Source organism: Nerophis ophidion, linkage group LG24 (assembly GCF_033978795.1).
Source record: "Nerophis ophidion isolate RoL-2023_Sa linkage group LG24, RoL_Noph_v1.0, whole genome shotgun sequence".
Taxonomy (NCBI): domain Eukaryota; kingdom Metazoa; phylum Chordata; class Actinopteri; order Syngnathiformes; family Syngnathidae; genus Nerophis; species Nerophis ophidion.
Genome location: NC_084634.1, coordinates 25294650 through 25319467, shown reverse-complemented (window position 1 = coordinate 25319467; position 24818 = coordinate 25294650). Strand labels below are relative to the sequence as shown.

The window sequence follows — 24818 nt, the reverse complement described above, 5'->3', positions numbered from 1 at the left end:
TTGTCTTTATTTCTTAGTTATCGTGCTGTGACTTTATCAGTTCGGCCCACTTGGGAGTAGATTTTTCTCCATTTGCCCCCCCCCCCCCCCCATCTAAAATGAGTTTGACATCCCTGATATACAGTATCAGGGATGTCTTCTTTGGACATTTTTTCACAAGGTAAAATATCAAAATGGCCGTGAACGCTTTGACTTTTCAGTGTGTGGTCCTTGGTGGAAAAAGTGCTAATATTTTACATTTCATAACATACACAATTCATGTTTTCAATTCAAAATTGAGAGGAAGTTTTTTCCACAAATTGCTGATTTATCTCACATTAGGAACACTTTTGGTTGTGTACCACTTTAGAGTCCACTGTAGTGCTACTGCTGCCAAAAAAAAATCAATTTAGTTCATACTTTCAGCCACTTGCATGTATCTTGTATGGATTCTTTACAACAGGGGCCCATGGGCCAAATCCGGCCTGCGAGAAGTTCCAAGTTAAAAAATGTTTTAATAATTAAATAATTGTATTTTCAATTACAATTTTTTTTTATATCCGTCCTTTTTAATCCATTTTACTCTCCTAGCTGCTCAGGCAAATCATATTGTCGAAAAATGCATTTTCCCATCGATAAAGTGACATCATCAGCGGCAGGTGCGCGCTCTTTCAGTCAATTAGTGCGCGAGGAATATATATATTTATATATATACATATATATATATATATATATATATATATATTTTATTTTTTAATTTTTTCCTTTGTCTGTTTTTTATTGTAGCAACATGGTATTTAACATTTTGGAGACTTGTGTATGCGTGTGCATGTTTATATATATATTTATATATATATATATATATATATATATATATATATATATATATATATATATATATATACATATATATATATATATATATATATATATATATATACAGCCCGCCCCCCGGCCAAATTGATTTATCCCAATGCGGCCCCGAGTCAAAAAGTTTGGGAGCCCCTGCTTTACAGTATGTAAATGTTATTTTTCTTAAAATATCAAATAGATATAATCGGTGGAATGTTGTTGTTTTTATTTTTGTCAGGCAAATCTGTAAGGAATTCCAAGACTTATTGAGTCAAGATCGTTCTCCTCTGGGATCCTCCAGACCAACACCTATCCTGGACTTGGACATCCAGAGACACCTCACACATTTCAGGTACAAAAATATGCAACTGTCAATCACAAAAAAAAGTTTTTGTTTTCGCATAACTTGCTGTAGGATTCAAAGGAGCCCTCACAAAGAGCAACACAGAGCTCTGTTGGTCTCTGCTGAGTTATTTGCCATTTGCAAAAGTGGCGGCTCAGCAATTTATTTGTCCCACATGAGGGCGGAGAGAGGAACAGACGCTTATTAGCAGAAAGGTCACGTGCATGGTGTCACTCTCTGGAGGAAGTTTGATCAAATCCCCTAAAGGGAAGTGTAATGCTACAGAAGAAGCATTCGGATGAGAAGTTGGGATTTTCTTGGAATTGACTGCCAATTTGGTTGAAATACTCAAATGTAGCGTGTACCCCAGGAGTGTCAAACGTACTGCCCGCGGGATCAGTTTGGTAAGTGTAAAATTCAACCGGAATTTTTTGACTGAAATAAACTGCTGTTCTAAATGTGTCCACTGGATGTCACAATAGCAATTATTTGTATTTTTGTAGATGATGCTAAATATGTACAAAATAAACCACATGAAGTTAGTACATCAGTCGAGGAAAATGACCAAAATACATAAACAACATACAAAAATTGGATTTTGATAAAAAAGAGGCACATTAAATGACGTGGTCGAGCACATTAAACCATATAGCGGGCCACAATAACTGATGTGGCGGGCCATATTAGAATGATGTGGCGGCGCAGACTAAAAAAATGTGGTCGGCTACCTTAGAATGATGTGGCGGGGCACATTAAAGGATATGGCAGGCCACTAAAAATATATATAACAGGCCATTATAAGTTATGTGGTGGGCCACATTAGATTAATTTGGCGAGGCCCATTAAATGACGTGGTGGAGCACATTAAATTATATAGCGGGCCACAATAACTGATGTGGTGGCGCAGACTGCAATAATGTGGTGGGCTACTTTAGGATGATGTGGCGGGGCACATCAAATGAAATGGCAGGCCACAATAAGTTTTGTGGTGGGCCACAGATTTATTTGGTGAGGCACATTAAATGACGCAGCGGGCCACAATAGAATGATGTGGTGGAACACATTCAATTATATACCGGGCCACAATAACTGATGTGGTGGGCCACATTAGATTTATTTGGCGAGGCACATTAAATGACACAGCAGGCCAGATTAGAATGATGTGGTGGAGCACATTAAATTATATAGCGGGCGACTATAACTGATGTGGTGGGCTATATTAGAATGATGTGGCGGTGCCGACTACAAAATGTGGTCGGCTACCTTAGAATAATGTGGCGGGGTACATTAAAGGATATGGCAGGCCACTAAAAATATATATAACAGGCCATAATAAGTTATGTGGTGGGCCACATTAGATTAATTTGGCGAGGCCCATTAAATGACGCAGCGGGCCACATTAGAATGACGTGGTGGAGCACATTAAATTATATAGCGGGCCACAATAACTGATGTGGTGGCGCAGACTGCAATAATGTGGTGGGCTACTTTAGGAATGATGTAGCGGGGCACATCAAATGATATGGCAGGCCACAATAAGTTTTGTGGTGGGCCACAGATTTATTTGGTGAGGCACATTAAATGACGCAGCGGGCCACAATAGAATGATGTGGTGGAAGATATTAAATTATATAGCGGGCCACAATAACTGTTGTGGTGGGCCACATTAGATTTATTTGGCGAGGCACATTAAATGACACAGCAGGCCACATTAGAATGATGTGGTGGAGCACATTAAATTATATAGCGGGCGACTATAACTGATGTGGTGGGCTATATCAGAATGATGTGGCGGCACAGACTAAAATAATGTGGTGGGCTGTGTTAAAATGATGTGGCCGGGCACAGTAAATGATATGGCAGGCAACTATAAGTTTTGTGGTGGGCCACATTAGATTTATTTGGCGAGGCACATTAATTGACGCTGCGGGCCAGTTTAGAATGATGTGGTTGAGCACATTAAATTATATATCAGCCACACATTAGAATGATGTGGTGGAGCATATTAAATGACGCAGCTGGCCACATTAGAATGATGTGGTGGAACACATTAAATTATATAGCGGGCCACAATAACTGATGTGGTGGGTCATATTAGAATGATGTGGCGGCGCAGACTAAAATAATGTGGTGGGCTACGTTAGAATAATGTGGTGGGGCACATTAAATAATAATAATAATAATAATAAATGATATGGCAGGCGACGATATTGAAATGGCAGGCTACAATAAGTTATGTGGTGGGCCACATTAGATTTATTTGGCGAGGCACATTAAATGACGCAGCTGGCCACATTAGCATGACGTGGTGGAGCACATTCAATTATATAGCGGGCCACTATAACTGATGTGGTGAGCCATATTAGAATGATGTGGCGGCACAGACTACAATAATGTGGTGGGCTACGTCAGGATGATCGATGTCCTTTTCTCCCCAACAGTCTCATCACTCACGGTTTCGGCACACCGGCTGTTTGTGCCGCTCTCAGCACTTTCCAGACAGTCCTCAGCGAGATGCTCAACTACCTGGACAAAAGCTCCAGCGGGAAAACAAGCGGACCCAACGACCAGCAGATCAACGGCAGCTCGGAAAAGTCGCAGCTCCGCAAGGCAGCCGAGCCTCAGAGCAAAGACGGCAAAACTGAAAAGACGGAGTAGTCCCGTCCACTTTGGGCCCCCCTCCCCCGTGCCTTGGAGCTGTGTGTGTGTGGGTGTGTGTGTGTGTGTGTGTGTGTGTGTGTGTGTGTGTGTGTGTGTGTGTGTGTGTGTGTGTATGCGTGTGTGTGTTTCATTAATATATATTTATTTCTTTATTTATTGACTCCCTATTTAAGATGTCTACATGTGTTTTCAGGACTGGGCTGGTCACTGCACATTCCACAAACACACACACGGGCCCCATTTGGGGAAACTTCTCCAAATGATCTGACAGGGTATTCAAAAAAAACAAAAAACAAAAATTTTTTTTTCTATGGACCAACGTGCACGAAGTGGGTGGGGAGAGGGAAGTCTGGGCTTCCCTGCTTAGGCTGCTGCCCCCGCTACCCGACCTCGGATAAGTGGAAGAATGGATGGACCAACATGAAAGGAGTCCTAACAATGAAGTCAGGACGTCAAGGATGTGTCGCACGAGGACAGAAAGACCAAGAAAACAAAACAAACAAACACTCAATCGTGGAAGAGGAAATGTCGAAAAATAAACCGTGATGTTTTTACATTTCTAAGTGACAAAACCTCCTTTCTGCGCGCAAGAGTGAGATCTTTCACGAAGCTGCAAAAGCACTTTGCAGGCATTCTTTGGAACGTTACCATGCCAACGGTTTTGTTTTGGAATGTGAGATTACTGTGTGTGTGTTTGTGTGTGACGCTGATGCAAGCCTGTTCTCATGAGAATTTAGTCGGGTTTTGTACGATCCGATGAGTCGCCCTAAGTCAGGTGTGTCCAAAGTGCGGCCCGGGGGCCATTTGCGGCCCGCAGCTAATTATTTAGTGGCCCGCCACACATTCTGGAAATGCTGTTGCAAAAATGAATAAAAAAAACACTAAAAAAGTAGAATGAGGTGAAATCTAACGGGGAAAAGTTGCAGTGTTGACACAAAGCTGCCATGCAGGCTGTTTGTTTTTCTTTTGTTTTTCTTTATTTTGCTCTTATTGCCAGTGCTAAAAATATATATTTTTTTAAATTTATTTTTATAATTCATTATTGACCTATTTAACGCTCCAATTACTTCAAATATTTCACTTTTTAATGTTTTATGTGGAAAATATTATGTGCATATACTGTGTGACTGCCATACAAAAACAGTGTTTTCTTCGACAAAAGAGCATAAAACCAACAAAATAATAGTTCCAACGTAAAATCGACAGATATATCTGAAGTTTATCTCATAACTTAAGTGTTGAAAGTAAAACAAATAATAATAAAAATGTATCACTTTATGAGTGGGGGACATTTTGGATCCCAAAGATAGTTAGTGGGATTTTATTTATTTTTTCACTGTGATTACTCAGAAATAATAATACATTTAAATCAATGGGGTCCTGTATTATTGATTTTTTAGGGCTCCAATTACTTCAGATCAAACATTGCTTTCTGAATGTTGGGCAATGGGGGAAATTTTAGTTTTACTATAAAAACAAAGTTGTCTTTGACTGAAAAGGCATTAACCTTTTTTTTTTTTTTTTTTTTTTTTTTTTTTACTTTATATCAACCTGAAGTTGATATAGAGATTTACTGTAAGCGTTACATAAAAAATGAAAATAATAATTTGACTTATTTTTAACATATTGGGGGAGACCCTCTATGGTCCCTGGGAGTCCTAAAGGTAAAAAAAAAAAAAAAAAGAATCCATATATTTTGTCATGGTTTGAAAATTAAAAATATCAAAACAGGCACCGCATGTTTAAATTTTTCTGTGTGTGTCCCTCAGTGGAAAAAGTTTGGACACCCCTGCCCTAAGTGATAGGACACCATTTTTCACCCAAACGGCTTTAAAAATGATAAAAATGTTGTAGTTGCGGAAAGGATGTACACAATTATATATGCTAGGGATGGGCGACATGGCCTAAAATCTGCATCTGCGATAACGTCACAATGTTTAACATAATTGGTAAAAACGGGTCAGTAATTTTGCTGCCGATGTACATGGTAACACTTTGCCTCACTTCCTGTTGGATTATTGTCTCAAAACTTATGAATGGACTTGCCAACATCTGGTGACTTTTCGTGGTAACATGGTTCTTTTCCATTAGGAGGTAGGTAGATATAGTGGGGCAAAAAAGTATTTAGTCAGCCACCGATTGTGCAAGTTCTTCCACTTAAAATGATGACAGAGGTCTGTAATTTCCATCATAGGTACACTTCAACTGTGAGAGACAGAATCTAGGAATTCCCATTGTAGGAATTTTAAAGAATTTATTTGTAAATTATGGTGGAAAATAAGTATTTGATCAACCATTCAAAGCTCTCACTGATGGAAGGAGGTTTTGGCTCAAAATCTCACGATACATGGCCCCATTCATTCTTTCCTTAACACGGATCAATCGTCCTCTCCCCTTAGCAGAAAAACAGCCCCAAAGCATGATGTTTCCACCCCCATGCTTCACAGTAGATATGGTGTTCTTGGGATGCAACTCAGTATTCTTCTTCCTCCAAACACGACGAGTTGAGTTTATACCAAAATGGATACATGGATGTTACAGCAGAGGATTGGGAGAATGTCATGTGGTCAGATGAAACCAAAATAGAACTTTTTGGTATAAACTCAACTCATCGTGGTTGGAGGAAGAAGAATACTGAGTTGCATCCCAAGAACACCATACCTATTGTGAAGCATGGGGGTGGAAACATCATGCTTTGGGCTGTTTTTCTGCTAAGGGGATTTTAGATAGATAGATAGATAGATAGATAGATAGATAGATAGATAGATAGATAGATAGAACTTTATTGATTCCTTCAGGAAAAAGTATGGATACTTCACATTATTTTTGGGCGATACCACAAAGCTGGGGCATCGATCCGATACCAAGTACTTGCAGTGGCACTGTTGGCCATAAACACTGACGTTTTGAACGATTTCATTTTTTGATCACGATTATAAACACAGGATGGTTAATCCTGTCCTTTTTAATACTTGAAATATTTTGAACAAAATAAAGTTAAAAAAAAAAAAAGTATTTTTTCCCCTTAAAGTCCTGCTTTGTCCTTCTTTGTAAACAATAACAAAAACGGCAAAAAAATAAATACAAGTTCCATCCATTTTCTACCGCTTATTCCCTTTCGGGGTCGCGGGGGGCGCTGGCGCCTATCTCAGCTACAATCGGGCGGAAGGCGGGGTACACCCTGGACAAGTCGCCACCTCATCGCAGGGCCAACACAGATAGACAGACAACATTCACACTCACATTCACATTGCCAGTCAACCTATCCCCAGGTGCATGTCTTTGGAAGTGGGAGGAAGCCGGAGTACCCGGAGGGAACCCACGCATTCACGGGGAGAACATGCAAACTCCACACAGAAAGATCCCGAGCCTGGATTTGAACCCAGGACTGCAGGACCTTCGTATTGTGAGGCAGACGCACTAACCCCTCTGCCACCGTGAAGCCCTATAAATACAAGTTTTATGTGATAAAGAAAAATATCCGTCGGCTGTATTGGCCATATACTGATACTATGGTTGGTATCGTTGCTGTCAATATTTGTATTGATCCGCCCTCCTCTGTTCAATTTCAACAGCTCGAGCTCCTTCAGCGTGCAGTGTAGCAGGTCGGGCAATACCTTGTCTTCCAATGATAATATTATATGTAAGAAACTAGCAAGAATGCTACATTGTGTTAAATTTGCGGTAAATATTAAAAGCTCTATCGTCGCTCAAATATGTTGCATTTATATCGTATATCGTCAAAATCTCGCAAACGTAATGTTCAGTATGTCCTCCTTAGTGGACATGTGTGTTTTGCATAATGGCACTATTATTTTTTTTTTTGGTGTGTAAATTTTTCATTTCGACAAAAGGAATCCACCAAAAATTGGCAAAGAACGCTGTTTTTTGGGAGGATATATTGGAATAAAACACGGCAGATGTTCTACTCGTAGCCGGGGTGTTCAGTTAAACGCAAAGCTGAGGCTAATTAGAAGAAGGCAATATTTAAATTTTTTTTTCTTTAATCATAATTTGGAGTGCATGAGAAAGTGGAAGGAAAATCTTGACTACATTGTGTGTCAGGAACAAGTACATTGGCAGCAAGAGAACCAATGTTGTAACAGCATTGATTGATTGATTGATTGATACTTTTATTAGTAGATTGCACAGTACAGTACATATTCCGTACAATTGACCACTAAATGGTAACACCCGAATAAGTTTTTCAACTTGTTTAAGTCGGGGTCCACGTTAATCAATTCATGACAGCGCCAACTAATGGAATCCACAACAAACATCGCCGTGGGAACGTTTTAACGCGCATGAAGTGAAGAGGTTGCCTACAGCCACAGCTGTATAAAGTGAAGAGGTTCCCTACAGCCACAGCTGGCCCAAGTTAGACGTCTATTTCCTTTTGTAGACCACACACCTCGACGGTTAATTTGACAATAGGAGCGTTTACCTTTTGTACAATTTTCCAACTAATTCTTGTGAGAATACTGCAACAGCGTGGGGAAAGTATGAATGTGTCTTTTTGTTTTTCAGGGGGGTTTGTAAAGAGTTGAAAGGGTCCGAAGTCCGCCATTTTGTAACCGTGACTCCGCATTTCTTGTGCATGTCCATCTTTGAACACTTCCCAAAAACACAGGTTCAGATCTCTACGACTCGCTCATGAACATTTGTAAAGATATATATAAATATTTAAATGACTTTTCTTGTAGGATTTGGACTATATATGTGGAATCCCTACATTTAAAAAAATAAATAAAAAATTCCAGTGTTCAATAAAGACAAGTTGCTACGTGTTCTGCTATTTAGTGTACTTTCAATGTATGCTTCAGACAATGTTCAACAACAATTAATGGTGTCAAAAAAATATATTTTTGAATTAACCGCAATACCTATTTTTAACAATTCTTAAATGATTAAAAAAATATATACACATATATATATATATATATATATATATATATATATATATATATATATATATATATATATATATATATATATATTTATTTATTATTAGATTGTTTTTTTTTATTAATTATTATTATTTTTTTTTCATCTGTCCTGTCTATCCACTCAGGGAATTATTCGATTAAAAAAATGTATTTATATATATTATTTAATAATTTTTTAAACAATTCATTTCATTTTTTTTTTTATGTCCTGTCTCGCCACTCAGGAAATTAATTGATAAAAAAAATGAAGAATCACATTTTTTTTTTGTTATATTATTTTTAATTAATTAATTTCCTTTTTTTTCATTTGTTCTGTCCATTAGTCGATTAAAAAATAAATCAAAAATCTAATTTTTTTTAAGTTTCTTTTTTTTTTATTAATTAATTTGATCTTTTTTTTTTATTTGAATCCGTCCTGTCTAGCCACTCAGGCAATTCATCGATTCAAAATAATCAACAATCATTTTTTTTTTAAGTTTAATTTTTTAAAATTAATTAAGAAAAAAAAAAGTTATCTGTTCTGTCTAGTCACTGATGGGAATTTGTCAATTAAAAGAAACATAATAATAAAATAACAAAAGTAATTGTTTATTTTGGTTTAGGTTTTTATTTTTATTTTATTAATTTCATTTTTTTTAATCTGTCCTGTCGAGCCACTAAGGCAATTAATTGATTTAAAAAAAATCAACAATCAAATGTATTTTTTATATTATTTTTAATGATTTAACTTCAATCATTTTTTATCTGTCCTGTCCAGCCACTGAGGCAATTAGTTGTTTTTTGTAAGTTTATTTTTTTATTATTGATTATTTCTTTTTTTTTTTTTTTTTTTTTTAATCTGTCCTGTTTTGCCATTTAGGCAATTAACCGATTAAAAATAATCAATCAGATTTAATTTTTTTTTTTTTTTTTTTAATGCATTAATCTAAAAAAAAATGTTTTATCCGTCCTGTTTTGCCACTAAGGCAATTAGTAGATTAAAACAAAAATAATCAATTTTTTAATTTTTTTTAATTTCATTTTAAGTTTTTTTTTTTTAAATTAATTTTTATTATTAAAAAATATGTCCTGTCTAGCCACTCAGGCAATTACCATATTTCCTTGAATTGCCGCTGGGCATATACTATGCGCCTGCCTTGAATTACTGCCGGGTCGAAATAGCTTCCCAAAATAATTAGCGCATGCTTAGTATTACCGCCTGGTCAAACTCGTGACGTCACGAGTGACACTTCCCCTGTCATCATTTTCAAAATGGAGGAGGCTGATTTCAATACCGGTAATTTGAAATCGCATAAAGGGAAGAAGATTAAGAGCTATTCAGTACGATTTAAGGTCCAAGCTTACATCACACTCAAATTTTTACTGCATACCTTTGGTAAGTGCCGGAGTGAGAAGAGGTTTTAAAATAATTAGCGCATGCTTACTTTAACCGCATGCCTTTGGTAAGCGCAGGAGTGAGAAGAGGTTTTAAATTAATTAGCACCCCGGCGGCAATTCAAGGAAATACGGTAATCGATAAAAAAATTCAACGATCACATTTTTTTTTTTTATAAATTAATTTCATTTATTTTTTCATCTGTCCTTTCTAGCCACTCAGTCAAATCGAATTGATGTAGATGATCATATCTGCTGTACAGATTTGCTTTAGAAAAGAGATGTGTTGGATATTTCTCTCGTTGCCTTATTTGTATTTGACTTTTTATTGGGTAGAATTGTATTAAACAAAATCAGTTTTCTCTAAGTAATGCATTTATTAAGTAATATCATTTAACATAGCTGTTGGTCTATTTTATGGAGGAATGTAGTTAATCATAGAACTGGCACCCAATGTTATTAAAAAAGTATTGAGAAATCGATAATCGCTTTGAATCGATTCAGAATCGACTCGTTACCCCTCAAGAATCGAAATAAATTTCATTGAAGCGTATGGTGCACAAGAATTCCCAGCCCTAATAATCAATATGGGCATGCACGAAAACATTCATGCAAAAAAAATATTTTAGTTTGTTTTGCATTGATGTTGAAAAGCCTGCTTTGTTTGTGTTTGTGGCTTCTGTCAACTTAACTGCTTATTTGAATTCATAGGAAAAACATGGGATAAAACGCACAGCTGCCATCCGTGCTGTGTAGGTTGTGTTTACTCCTCGGTGCTGCAGTCATTTAAAAAGGAGGTCACGGCATTAAAATACAGAAATCCGTCAGGTCCTACCCAGACGCCTGCACTGCTTTGTCACAGTCAATCAATACTCGGGAAGCTGCAGGTGGGGAAGTGAGCTACAGGGGGAAGACAGTGATGTCGCTACGTGGGAGCACGACTGTCATGTGCTACATTTTTATTCACTATTGTTAGACTTAACGCTGCTTGTTTTCCAAGACAAATAACAGCAGACAATGAAAAGAGACATTTAAGTGCAATTTCTGGCTGACGGTGCGGCTTAACAAAAGTATACAGTCGTGGTCAAAAGTTTACATACACTTGTAACGAACATAATGTCATGGCTGTCAGTGTCTTGGGTTTCCAATCATTTCTACAACTCTTATTTTTTTGTTAGAGTGATTGGAGCACATACTTGTTGGTCACTCAAAACATTCATGAAGTTTGGTTCTTTCATGAATTTATTATGGGTTTACTGAAAATGTGACCAAATCTGCTGGGTCAAAAGTATACATACAGCAATGTTAATATTTGGTCACATGTCCCTTGGCAAGTTTCACTGCAATAAGGCACTTTTGGTAGCCATCCACAAGCTTCTGCTTGAATTTTTGACCATTCCTCTTGACAAAATTGGTGCAGTTTGTCAGGACTGTTTTGCTTTTTTCGATGCAGAGAGAATTTGGAACGAGCCAGGCGAGAATGTGAGTACATGATGAATTTATTAATACACTAAATACAAAAATAAGCAAACAAAAGGCGCTCACAAGGAGGTACTAAAGCTAGACTACAAAATACAAACATGAAACAAAAACACTTGCTCGATGGCATGAATAATGAACTATAAACAAAAACTAGCACAATGGCTTGAATAACAAAAACTTACTGGATGTGGACAAAACCGAATAGCATGGCATGAAGGTTGGAGCAGCAAGCAGTAAGCAGTATGCAAGCAACAGCATAGATAGGTGTGTAGCAATAGCAAAGTTCCCAGGCCGATGAACAGAAAACAAATTATTTAAATAGTGACTATGATGATGAGAAACAGGTGCGGGACTGAGGGCAGGGGCGTGACTTGGAGACCAGGTGGAAACTAATGCGTAACTATGGAGACAAACAAAATCAGGAAGTGCAACACGGGAAACAAGAGTCCAAAAACAAAACATAAACATGATCAAACATAAACTGATTGTGGAGAGACACAGCCGACGGGCCGACAGCGGGCGGAGAGCAACAGCCCGGGCCCACATGGAGGCCAAGAGGCGGGGCATGCGGCGGCGAGGAGAGGCGGGACGCACACAGAGCGACACTACAGCGGCAATCTGAGCCAGGTGCGTATATACCACACACCTGCTCACAATCTCTCCATCTGCTGCTAGAATATAAAAAGGGCGAGGGAGGAACGAACGAGAGAGCAGCACGGAGGAGGAAACCACGGCCAGCAGACCAAGAGCGCGACAACCCACAACGAGAGCAAGATGACGCACCCCCGCAGCGGACGCAAGCCCCGGACGCCGAAAGGCGTGCAGCGGCAGCAGACAGGCAGTACGTGCGCACTGCAAAGTGGCGCGACCAAAGACGGTAAACGCGCACTGAAAAGTGGCGCGACCAAAGACGGTAAACGCGCACTGAAAAGTGACGCGACCAAAGACGGTAAACGCGCACTGAAAAGTGACGCGACCAAAGGGCCAAAGGACAACAGATTTATTGAAAGAATAAATCCAAGTCAAACCTGCTATGATGCGTCGTGTATCAAGTGTCCTCGCAACCCAAACCAGGGCGGCAGGAAGTACGTCACAATGATTTACAGGCATGACACAGTTCAGCTATATGTGTTGGTTTTCTAACATGGACTTGTTTCTTCAGCATTGTCCACACGTTTAAGTCAGGACTTTGGGATGGCCATTCTAAAACCTTGATTCTGGCCTCATTTAGCCATTCCTTTACCACTTTTGACGTGTGTTTTAGGTCATTGTCCTGTTGGAACACCCAACTGCCTCCAAGACCCAACATCTGGGCTGATGATTTTAGGTTGTCCTGAAGAATTTGGAGGTAATCCTCCTTTTTCATTGTCTCATTTACTCTCTGTAAAGCACCAGTTCCATTGGCAGCAAAACAGGCCCAGAGCATAATACTACCACCACCATGCTTGACGGAAGACTTGGTGTTCTTGGGTTTTTCTCCTCCAAATACAAACCCCGTTTCCATATGAGTTGGTAAATTGTGTTAGATGTAAATATAAATCGAATACAATGATTTGCAAATAATTTTCAACCCATATTGAGTTGAATATGCTACAGAGACAACATATTTGATGTTCAAACTGATAAACTTTCTTTTTTTTTTTTTTGCAAATAATCATTAACCTTAGAATTTGATGCCAGCAACACGTGACAACGAAGTTGGGAAAGGTGACAATAAATACAGATAAAGTTGAGGATTTCTCATCAAACACTTATTTGGAACATCCCACAGGTGTGCAGGCTAATTGGGAACAGGTGGGTGCCATGATTGGGTATAAAAGCAGCTTCCATTCACAAACAAGGATGGGGCCAGGGTCACCAATTTTTAAGCAAATTGTCGAACAGTTTTAGAACAACATTTTTCAACGAGCTATTGCAAGGAATTTAGAGATTTTACCATCTGCGGTCCGTAAAATCATCAAAACGTTCAGAGAATCTGGAGAAATCACTGCACGTAAGCGATATTACAGACCGTTGATCCCTCAGACGGTACTGCATCAAAAACAGAGATCAGTGTGTAAAGGATATCACCACATGGGCTCAGGGAACACTTAATAAAACCACTGTCAGTAACTACAGTCGGTTGCTACATCTGTAAGTGCAAGTTAAAACTCTACTATGCAAAGCCAAACCCATTTATCAACAACACCAAGGAACGGCGCCGGCTTGGCTGGGCCCGAGCTCATCTCAGCTGGACTGATGCAAAGTGGAAAGGTGTTCTGTGGTCTGACGAGTCCACATTTCAAATTATATTTGGAAACTTTGGACGTGGTGTCCTCCGGAACAAAGAGGAAAATAACCATCCGGATTGTTATAGGTGCAAAGTTCAAAAGCCACCATCTGTGATGGTATGGGGGTGTATTAATGTCTAAGGCATGGGTAACTTACACACCTGTGAAATCACCATTAATGTTCAAAGGTCCATACAGGTTTTTGAGCAACATATGTTGTCATCCAAGCAACGTTATCATGGACGCCCCTGCTTATTTCAGCAAGACAATGCCAAGCCACGTGTTACAACAGCGTGGTTTCGTAGTAAAAGAGTGCGGGTACTTTCCTGGCCTGCCTGATGTCCAGACCTGTCTCCCATCAAAAATGTGTGGCGCATTACGAAGTGTAAAATACGACAGGGGAGACCCCGGACTGTTGAACGACTGAAGCTCTACATAAAACAAGAATGGGAAAGAATTCCACTTTCAAAGCTTCAACAATTAGTTTCCTCAGTTCCCAAACATTTATTGAGTGTTGTTAAAAGAAAAGATGATGTTACACAGTGTTGAACATGCCCTTTCCCAACTACTTTGGCATGTGTCGCAGCCATGAAATTTTAAGTTAATTATTATTTGCAAAAAATAAAATAAAGTTTATGAGTTTGAACATTAAATATCTTGTCTTTGTAGCGCATTCAATTGAATATGGGTTGAAAATTATTTGCAAATCATTGTTTTCTGTTTATATTTACATCTAACACAATTTCCCAACTCATAAGGAAACAGGGTTTGTATATTGCTGGTATTGTGGCCAAACAGCTCAATTTTTGTTTCATCTGACATCACATGGACACAGATAAGACCTTCTGGAGGAAAGTTCTGTGGTCAGGTGAAACTCAAATGTCGGTGTTTGGCTTCAATACCCAGCAATATGTTTGGAGGAGAAAAGGTGAGGTATTTAATCCCAGGAATACCATGCCTACCGACAATCTGTGCTCGCCACAGATTGTCCGTAACGAACACACTGTTCAAACATAAGGGTGTCCATATGTGCACTTGGCACCAAGACACCCAGAGGGTGCCATCTCCGAGCTGGGGAGGAGATCTTGCCCCAAGTGGAGGAGTACAAGAACTTCGGAGTCTTGTTCACGAGTGAGGGAAGAGTGGATCCGTGCGGCGTCTTCAGTAATGCGGACGCTGTATTGATTCGTTGTGGTGAAGAAGGAGCTAAGCCAGAAGGCAAAGCTTTCAATTTACCGGTCGATCTACGCTCCTATCCTCACCTATGGTCATGAGCTTTGGGTTATGACCGAAAGGATAAGATCACGGGTACACGTGGCCAAAATGAGTTTCCTCCGCCGAGTGGCGGGGCTCTCCCTTAGAGATAGGGTGAGAAGCTCTGACATCCGGGAGGAACTCAAAGTAAAGCCGCTGCTCCTCCACATTGGGAGGAGCCAGATGAGGTGGTTCGGGCATCTGGTCAGGGTGACACCCGAACGCCTCCCTAGGGAGGTGTTTAGGGCAGGTCCGACCGGTAGGAGGCCACGGGGAAGACCCAGGACACGTTGGGAAGACTATGTGTCCCGGCTGGCCTGGGAACGCCTCGGGATCCCCCGGGAGGAGCTGGATGAAGTGACTGGGGAGAGGGAAGTCTGGGCTTCTCTGCTTAGGCTGCTGCCCCCGCAACCCGACCTCGGATAAGCGGAAAAAAATGGAAGGATGGATGTATGGATTTCACGGCAATTCACCGATACCAGGGCTATTCAACTGCAGTACATAATGAAGAGGGCCGCAGTTTCAAGAGTCCAAGGGCTCAGGGGCAGAAAAAAATCAGAATGTGGATGTTTTGACAGGAAGTGCCTCCGCGGGTTATATTTTTTTGAGATTTAGTTTACTTAATTGCAAAGTAAAAAACATCGGCTTTAACAATGCACCAACAAACATTTCATTATTCTGCCCTTGCTACTCTTTTCCAGCGTGTGCACATAGTAAACAGTATAAAGAAACAGAAGCTCCAGAAGTTTTGTTGGGGATGGATGTTCCTTCTTTTGAATTATTTTCCTTCCTCAGTTTTATTTCTTTACACATCTTCCTTCATTTAGGTTTGTACGACTGAAAATCTAAACCTAAAACAAACATTACAAAAGTATAGCGTCCATTGCGTGTTTTACATGACTAAAATAGAAGGTTTAGTGTTCATACATTCACACAACTACCTATTTTTATGCATATAGAAATCAAACAACAGCTACAGATCATCAAACATTGCACACAATGTATGCGACTCATCACAATTAAACATGAGTACAATTGCCATCTACAGACAAAATTAGCGATACCTCTATTAAACGAACTTTGATCGCCCAGAGTTACTCTCAGACAAAAAACAACCACAAATACGAAAGGCATCACAAAGTCAGCAATTTCCATAAAAAACAAAGTAAATATCGATCTCTACATATATAAAAACTAACACATTTGGTCCTGGTGACAAAAAATTGTCCAAATACAAATTCACATTGTTAAACCTCCTATTTATCTTAACAATATAATATTCAGGATTTCATTTTGGACAAAAGTGTTCCCTCACCACTTCACAGTTTAAAGACCTTAAATGCATATACTATTCATAAAAAGAAATAGTGTCCCAAGTTTAAAGAATTATGCTTACAACCTGTATAGGTAAAGAGAACACAACCCCCCAAATAATCAAGTGGACATTATATATTTGTCCACCAGATGGCACCACCTTTCCCCCATTCAAAGCATGCAGAAACATGTTTACTGTATATAGGCTTAAAATCCCTCAAATTGATATCTATACTTGAAAAACTGGCTCGTTCAAAATGGGGAAAATTACTAGTTGATAATAGGTGACACATGTATTTGTATGTTATAGCTATTTCTTTAACTATTTCTGTTACGTTTATATGAAAACCATTACATTTAGTCCTGGTTACAAAAAACTTCCCTTTAAAAAAGCCCTTTTTAAACCACGTTATGTTAACATTTGGACTGCAGTGTTCCCGCACTACATCCCTGCAGCGCAGATTTTAATCTTTGAAGGTATGACGTTAAAATTACGTAGCGTGTGGAGGTTTTTTTTTGATGGCATAGGAAGTGTTTGTGTGTATGGAAGCTGTGTGGAGGGCTTCAAAAAATTATTAAATGCATATAATATTATTAAAAAAAATAATTGAGGTAACGCCTTACAGTGGAACCTCGAATCAAGAACTCCTCTATTTGCAAACTTTTGCATTTTCAAACATTTTCATCACCATTTTTAAGAGGAGGCGGAGTCTTCCAGGTTACTTGCTGCACATTGCAGTATACTACTAGTCCCTTTTCAGTACTTTAGCTTGTGTGCCTTTTTACAGGTGTTTTGCTCACATGTGGAAGAATCGAAAAAGCAGGCTTCGTACCACAGCATGTTTTAATTGTGATAAAATCGGACTTTTCAGAAAATAATTGTCACCTCTCCTGCATGTGTCACTCCGCCAGCTGCAATCAATATGCAATCAGCGCACCTGTGGGTGATGATCTGGATGGGCTTCTTAAGCCAATGCAGACCTCCGTTCCGTGCCAGAACGTAACCATCCATTCCCGTATAGTAAGCCTGATACATGCTTGATGCAATCCTGCGCGCTCTCTGTTTTCCCCTCTGTGTTTTATTGTCGTGTCGTGTCGTTCCTGCAGAAAATCCCCGTTCCTGTTTTCGAGCTGTGCATCTCGTTCCGCCCCGCGTTTCCTTTGCTTCCCTGACTGCCTGTTGGATCTCGACCACTCGCTTGAACACGGACCTTCGTTTACCCGCTATACCCCGGCTTCCTCCTTGCCTTACGGACCTTCGTGCTCGGCCTTGCCCTGTTGGATTTGCCTCTTGCCCAACACTACGGTTATACACAACAATTAATTCCACACAGTCACACACACCACATACTCTTCTGGATCTAGTTCACACTCAATTTCCTTAGTTTGTGTTATTATTATTATTGTTTTATTATTATATATATTGTAATTATATATAATAAAATACATTGTAACAAAATCGGCCCTTTGTGGTTCTGTGCCGTCAACTCCCCCTGCTAAACATAATATAGATGCCAAAGCAGACTTATTTCACAGGATGGAAAAGACACTTCAGCGACACAAGAGCCCAAACAACCACACACACATTACAACCCTTCCCTGCCCTTCTCTCTCCCCATCGACCGCTTTCTCCTCAGCTCCTTTCTAATGTTGATGTTTTTAAATGTCTATTATTGTAGCGACACGGTTATTAAAGTTAAGAATTGTTGTGATTTCTGATCGTTTGTGAGGGCACCATAGTGGATTCTGTGTGTGTGCTTGTTGGCATATAGTACAGCACATACAGCAGACTTTAGTTTGTTACTGAAGCTAAAGTTGATCCTTCCCCAGCCTATATTTGATATACAGTACTGTACAGCACTTGCTATTGTGTCCAAAGTGCACAAACTTTTACTAAAATATGGAGTTTTGTCGAGGGTGGAACCAATTATTCATATTTACATTGTTTCCTTTAGAGACATTTGCTTCACTTTACAAACCCTGTCCAAGAACCATTCAAAGTCTGTAAATCGACGTTTCAATGAAATGGCTTTCAATTTCTACAGTACGTTTGACCACCAGATGGCACTATTTTTGCCACATTCAAAGCATGCAGGAAAAGGCCTGCAGCTTGTTACTTGATATGTCTTTTCAGACAAAAGCAGTTTCAAAGAGTGGGAAGAAATGACATTGGATCAAATAAATAAAAGTGGGATAAAATGTGTGTGTGTGTGTGTGGGGAAGATTTTTAGGGAACTTTTAGGGGAAAAACACATTTTTAGGACCTCTTAAAGGCCTACTGAAACCCACTACTACCGACCACGCAGTCTGATAGTTTATATATCAATGATGAAATATTAACATTGCAACACATGCCAATACGGCCGGTTTAGTTTACTAAATTACAATTTTAAATTTCCCGCGGAGTTTCTTGTTGAAAACGTCGCGGAATGATGACGCGTATGATGACACGTGTTTGTGACGTTTCGGGTTGGAGGGGACATACTCGCTCAGCACCAGTTACAGCTAAAAGTCATCTCTTTTCATCGCGCAATTACACAGTATTTTGGACATATGTATTGCTGAATCTTTTGCGATTTGTTCAATTAATAATGGAGACTATAAAGAACAATGCTGTTGGTGGAAAGCGGCGTAATGCAGCTGTCTTTAGCACCGAGACACAGCCGGTGTATCTTTGTTTTTAAGACAGAGCGATCAAGCGAACATGTTTCTCTATGTCAACCAGCATGTTTTTGGATGGGAAAATTGTGATATATATCTTACCGGAGACATCAGTGGATTATTCGTCCTCCTGCAGTAGCTGTCCAAAAAGGCAGCTTTGAGCTTGGCTCCTCGGCTTTTCTCTGAGACACTGGCGTGTTCACCGCAGCCATCCGACCTCGAGGTATGTCTTTATAATCTCACTAAAACACTATTAAACAATAAGCAGATAGGGGATCTTCCAGAATTATCTTAGTAAATGTGTCTAATTTCATCTGAAACGCTCACACTGCCGCCGCCCGGAGCCGTCGCTTTTTATTTTTTTTGTATTTTATTTTTTTTTCTAGCCCCTCACTATCAATATCCTCAGCCACAAATCTTTCATCCTCGCTCAAATTAATGGGGAAATTGTCGTTTTCTCGGTCCGAATAGCTCTTATGGTTGGAGGCTCCCATTATAAACAATGTGAGGATGTGAGGAGCCCTCACACCGGTGACATCATCGTCTGCTACTTCCGGTAAAGGCAAGGCTTTTTTATTAGCGGCCAAAAGTTGCGAACTTTATCGTGGATGTTCTCTACTAAATCCTTTCAGCAAAAATATGGCAATATCGCGAAATGATCAAGTATGACACATAGAATGGACCTACTATCCCAGTTTGAATAAGAAAATCTCATTCCAGTAGGTCTTTAAGCTTAGTAAAGTAATGCCTTCTTTTTTATAGCCATTTACTCTTTGTCGACATCTGGAACCTAACGACGAACTAGTTGATGTCAAAAAGGAGTTGCATGTCTGTTTAGCTTCTATTCATCACGTTATTTACATAATAATGAGCACGCATCTTTGTTCACCTCTCTCTTTGTTGTGTTTGTCGCTGTTCGGCTTCAATAGCAGAGAACTAAAGAACTCTTCTTCATAGCTGGCGGGCGTTTCCTCATTAGACCACCTTGTTCTCCAAAATCCACTTAAAAAGGCGACAAACTTTGTTTCCTTTAACAGGAAATCTTACCCCTTAAGAATTACAGTCGGTGGAGATATTTACTATATTACTATATTTTCTGCAGGTTTTAATGTAGGAGTGTTATGGGTAGGATTTGTTGAACGCCACAATATTGTAACAAAAAGGGCCATTTTGGCTATAAAAGTATTTTTTATTACCTCTTTTTGTTTACTATAGTGGCATATTTTTATCCAATAAGCGTAGGGTTCAGCGTGTGCAACAACTGAAACTTGCAAAGCAGCTTTGATGGCGGCTCCGTCCCACAGGAGACGAAGAACGTCAGCAAACAAATATTAAGATGCAGACAGTAGTGCCCCCCATTTCCCACACACACACACACACACACACACACACACACACACACACTTTTTTGCAATGTACTACGGGCACAATAGATGGATGCAACGTTGATTTTCCAAGCATGTCCTTTTAAAACTGAATTTTAAACAATGTTGACAAATAGCTGTATTCGTAAATTAAGACAATGTTGATGTCTAATGTTGGTTCCACGTTATTGGTTGAAAAATGACCGAAATGTAATGCTCAAATCAACGTCACAACCTGACATGGAAAAAACGTTGACAGAAAGCATGTTGTTTCAACGTTGTATTTGTGTTGTGAAATTTTCGTTGGAAAATGACCAAAATTCAATGGTCTAATCAATGTCACAACACAACATTGATTAAACGTTGACAAAAAGCATGTTGTTTCAACGTATTTGTGTTGTAATATTTCGTTTGAAAATGACTAAAATTCAATGTTTAAATCTACTTCACAACCCAACATTGATTAAACGTCGTCAAAAATCATGTTTTTTTTTTAAAGTTGTATTTGTGTTGTAATATATTAGTTGGAAATTGACAAAAATTAAATGGTCAAATCAACGTCAGAAACCAACATTAAACATTGACAAAAAACATGTTTCAATGTTGTATTTATATTGTAATATTGTTAGTTGGAAAATGACAAAAATTCACTGCTCAAATCAACGTCACAACCTGACATTGAAAAAACGTACCCAAAACGCACGTTTCAACGCTGTGTTTGTGGTGTGAAATATTAGTTGGAAAATTACCAAAATTCAATGGTTAAATCTACTTCACAACCTAACATTGATTAAACGTCGTCAAAAATCATGTTTTTTTTTAAAGTTGTATTTGTACTGTAATATATTAGCTGGAAATTGACAAAAATTCAATGGTCAAATCAATGTCAGAAACCAACAAACATTGACAAAAAGCATGTTTCAACGTTGTATTTGTATTGTCATATATTAGTTAGAATATGACAAAAATTCAATGCTCAAATCAACGTCACAACCTGACTTGGAAAAACCGTTGACAGAAAGCATGTTGTTTCAATGTTGTATTTGTGCTGTGAAATTTTAGTTGGAAAATTACCGAAATTCAAAGGTCAAATCAATGTCAGGACCCAACATTGATTAAACATTGACAAAAAGCATGTTGTTTCAACGTTGTATTTGTGTTGTGAAATATTTGTTTGAAAATGACGAAAATTCAATGGTTTAATCAATGTGACAACACAACATTGATTAAACGTTGACAAAAAGCATGTTGTTTCAACGTTGTATTTGTGTTGTAATGTTTTGTTTGAAAATTACCAAAATTCAATGGTTAAATCTACTTCACAACCAAACATTGATTAAACGTCAAATATCATGTTTTTTTTTTTTTTAAGTTGTATTTGAGTTGTAATATATTAGTTGGAAATTGACAAAAATTCAATGGTCAAATCAATGTCAGAAACCAACAAACATTGACAAAAAGCATGTTTCAACGTTGTATTTGTGTTGTAATATATTAGTTGGAAAATGACAAAAATTCAATGCTCAAATCAACGTCACAACCTGACATTGAAAAAACGTACCAAAAACGCATGTTTCAACGCTGTGTTTGTGCTGTGAAAAATTAGTTGGAAAATTACCAAAATTCAATGGTTAAATCTACTTCACAACCCAACATTGATTAAACGTCGTCAAAAAGCATGTTTTTTTAAAAGTTGTATTTGTGTTGTAATATATTAGTTGGAAATGACAAAAATTCAATGGTCAAATCAACGTCACAACCTGACATTGAAAAAACGTACCCAAAACGCATGTTGTTTCAATGTTGTATTTGTGCTGTGAAATGGTAGTTGAAAAATTACCAAAATGCAATGGTCTAATCAATGTGACAACACAATATTGATTAAACGTTGACAAAAAGCATGTTCTTTCAATGTTGTATTTGTGTTGTAGTATATTGGTTGGAAAATGACAAAAACATCAATCCTCAAATCAATGTCAGAGACCAACATTAATTAAACATCGACAAAAAACATGTTTCAACGTTATATTTGTGTTGTAATATATTAGTTGGAAAATGACAAAAATTCAATGCTCAAATCAATGTCATAAACGCACATTGATTAAACGTCATCAAAAAGCATGGTGTTTCAACGTTGTACTTGTGTTGTAAAATATTAGTTGGAAAATGACAAAAATTCAATGGTTAAATCAACGAGAGAAACCAACACTAATTAAACGTTGACAAAAAGCATGTTGTTTCAACGTTGTATTTGTGTTTTGAAATATTAGTTGGAAAATGACCAAAATTAAATGGTTAAATAAATTTGAAAAACCAACATTAATTAAACGTTGACAAAAAGCTTGCTGTTTCAACGTTGTATTTGTGTTGTGAAATATTCGTTGGAAAATGACCAAAAAACAAAGGTCAAATCAATGTCAGGTCCCAACATTGATTAAACGTTGACAAAAAACATTTAGTTTTAATGTTGTATTTGTGTAGTAAGGTATTCTTTGGAAAATGAAAAAAAATTATATGGTCAAATCAACGTCACAACCCAACATCGATTAATCGTTGACAAAAAGCATGTTGTTTCAACATTTGTAAAATATTAGTTGGAAAATTGTCAAAATTCAATGGTCAAATCTATATCAGAAACCAACATTGAATAAATGTTGTCAAAAAGCTTGTGTCAACCTTGTATTTGTATTGTAAAATATTTGTTGGAAAATGATCAAAATGTAATGCTCAAATCAACGTCACAACCCAACATTGATCAAACATTGACAATAGGCATGTAGTTTCAACGTTGTGTTTGTGTTGTAAAATACTGGTTGCAAAATAACCAAAATTCAATGCTCAAATCAACGTCAGAAACCAACATTAAATGGACGAAACGCATATTTTTTCAACGTTGCATTTGTGTTGTAAAATATTGCATAATGAGCAAAATCCATTGGTCAAATCAATGTCAGAACTCAAAATTGATTGAACGTCGTCAAAAAACTATTGTTTAAATTTTGTGTTTGAGTTGCTCAACATCACGACTTAATTCAACAAGTTTTCAATGTTGTTTCAATATCTTGTGCCTGCTGGGATGTGTGTACAGTAAAAAAAAAAACATTAGAATCCCAAGCACCTAAAAATCAGTGTGACTTCGCCCGAGATTCTGCACATTGACAAACTAAGAATGAATTGAGACCAAAGTTTGACAAGGGCAATTCATAATTGAAAGTATTGATTGATTGGAGCGCGATGCAGCACTCATTCACATGATGCCACTTTTTATGTGTTTGGGAGTTGGAGCCAATAATGTTTAAGAAGTGATTAAGATGTTTGTGACCTGTGCAACTTATTTTAATCTACTTTTAGGAGCACCAAGTTCTCCATATGGAGCTCCTTTTTTGCAGTGTTTCTCCCCTGAACCAATAAGCTAATGCAGCGACAGATATTTAATGTGCATAAATGACATATATCGTCAGTTATTGGTTTAATACATACACTAATAGGCAGAATATGATTATATTAAAGGGTAACTGAGGAAAAGTTGAGCCACTGGCCCACTGCTAATTGACTTTAACGTGGTGTTCTAGTGCCACTCTGTGGCCAAATACTGAACTGCAGCATATCTGCAGAAATTGCAGATATTTTCCCCGGCCTAAACTCTGAGGCAAAATTAAAAAAATAAAAATAAAATAAAGAACGGTTGATTGAAAAAGTAAAAAGGTTGAAGTTGCCTTAATTTGTTTTACTAGTTTACCTCGTAAGAACGTTTTTATCATCAATTAAATTATTTTAAAAAAAAAAACAAGGCATTGGACAGCAATTCAAGTAGCATTTATTTTTTTCATACTAATCGTATGGATTCATATTATTTGTATTTATTACCATGTATGTATGTTTATCACTATTTCCTACTTGCGCTGTCGTCGTTGCACTTAGTGCCAACATGAATGAAAATGATAAATCTTAAATCTTGTAATAAGGGATTTTTTTTTAAAAAACATACATTTTATCATATTTTTGATATGTATAGTTAGTGTTTGTCTGTTTTAGATTTTAATTCACACAGGTTTACTTTGGATAAAAATAACAACAATAAAAAATAGTTTAGTTTATAAGTGCATCGTTTCTAAATTAGTTTTAATTTATAGACTACAGAAAAAAACTGAAATATTAAAAAAAAAAAAAAAAATCTAAAGTTTTTTTTTTAAATACTGTAGTGGAATTTCTGACCTTTATACCATATTTTTTGTCTGTTTTAGTCCAGAAAGAAAGTCTATCTAAAAGCATCTGAACCACTGCTGAGTATATGTAGGGGAAAGTTGAATTTGTGGTC

General features: G+C 37.8%; 1 protein-coding gene across 1 annotated transcript in view; it reads left to right on the top strand.

The window, feature by feature from the left end:
* The window catches only part of LOC133542167 (transcription factor AP-2-beta-like), a 50084-nt gene extending 43654 nt beyond the window's left edge, over nt 1-6430 (top strand). The window contains exons 7-8 of the mRNA XM_061886046.1: nt 1070-1183; nt 3616-6430. Of these exons, the coding sequence (XP_061742030.1) occupies nt 1070-1183; nt 3616-3832 (331 nt within the window). The 3' untranslated portion in view covers nt 3833-6430. The remainder of the gene's footprint in view (nt 1-1069; nt 1184-3615) is intronic.
* Nucleotides 6431-24818: the final 18388 nt, after the last annotated feature.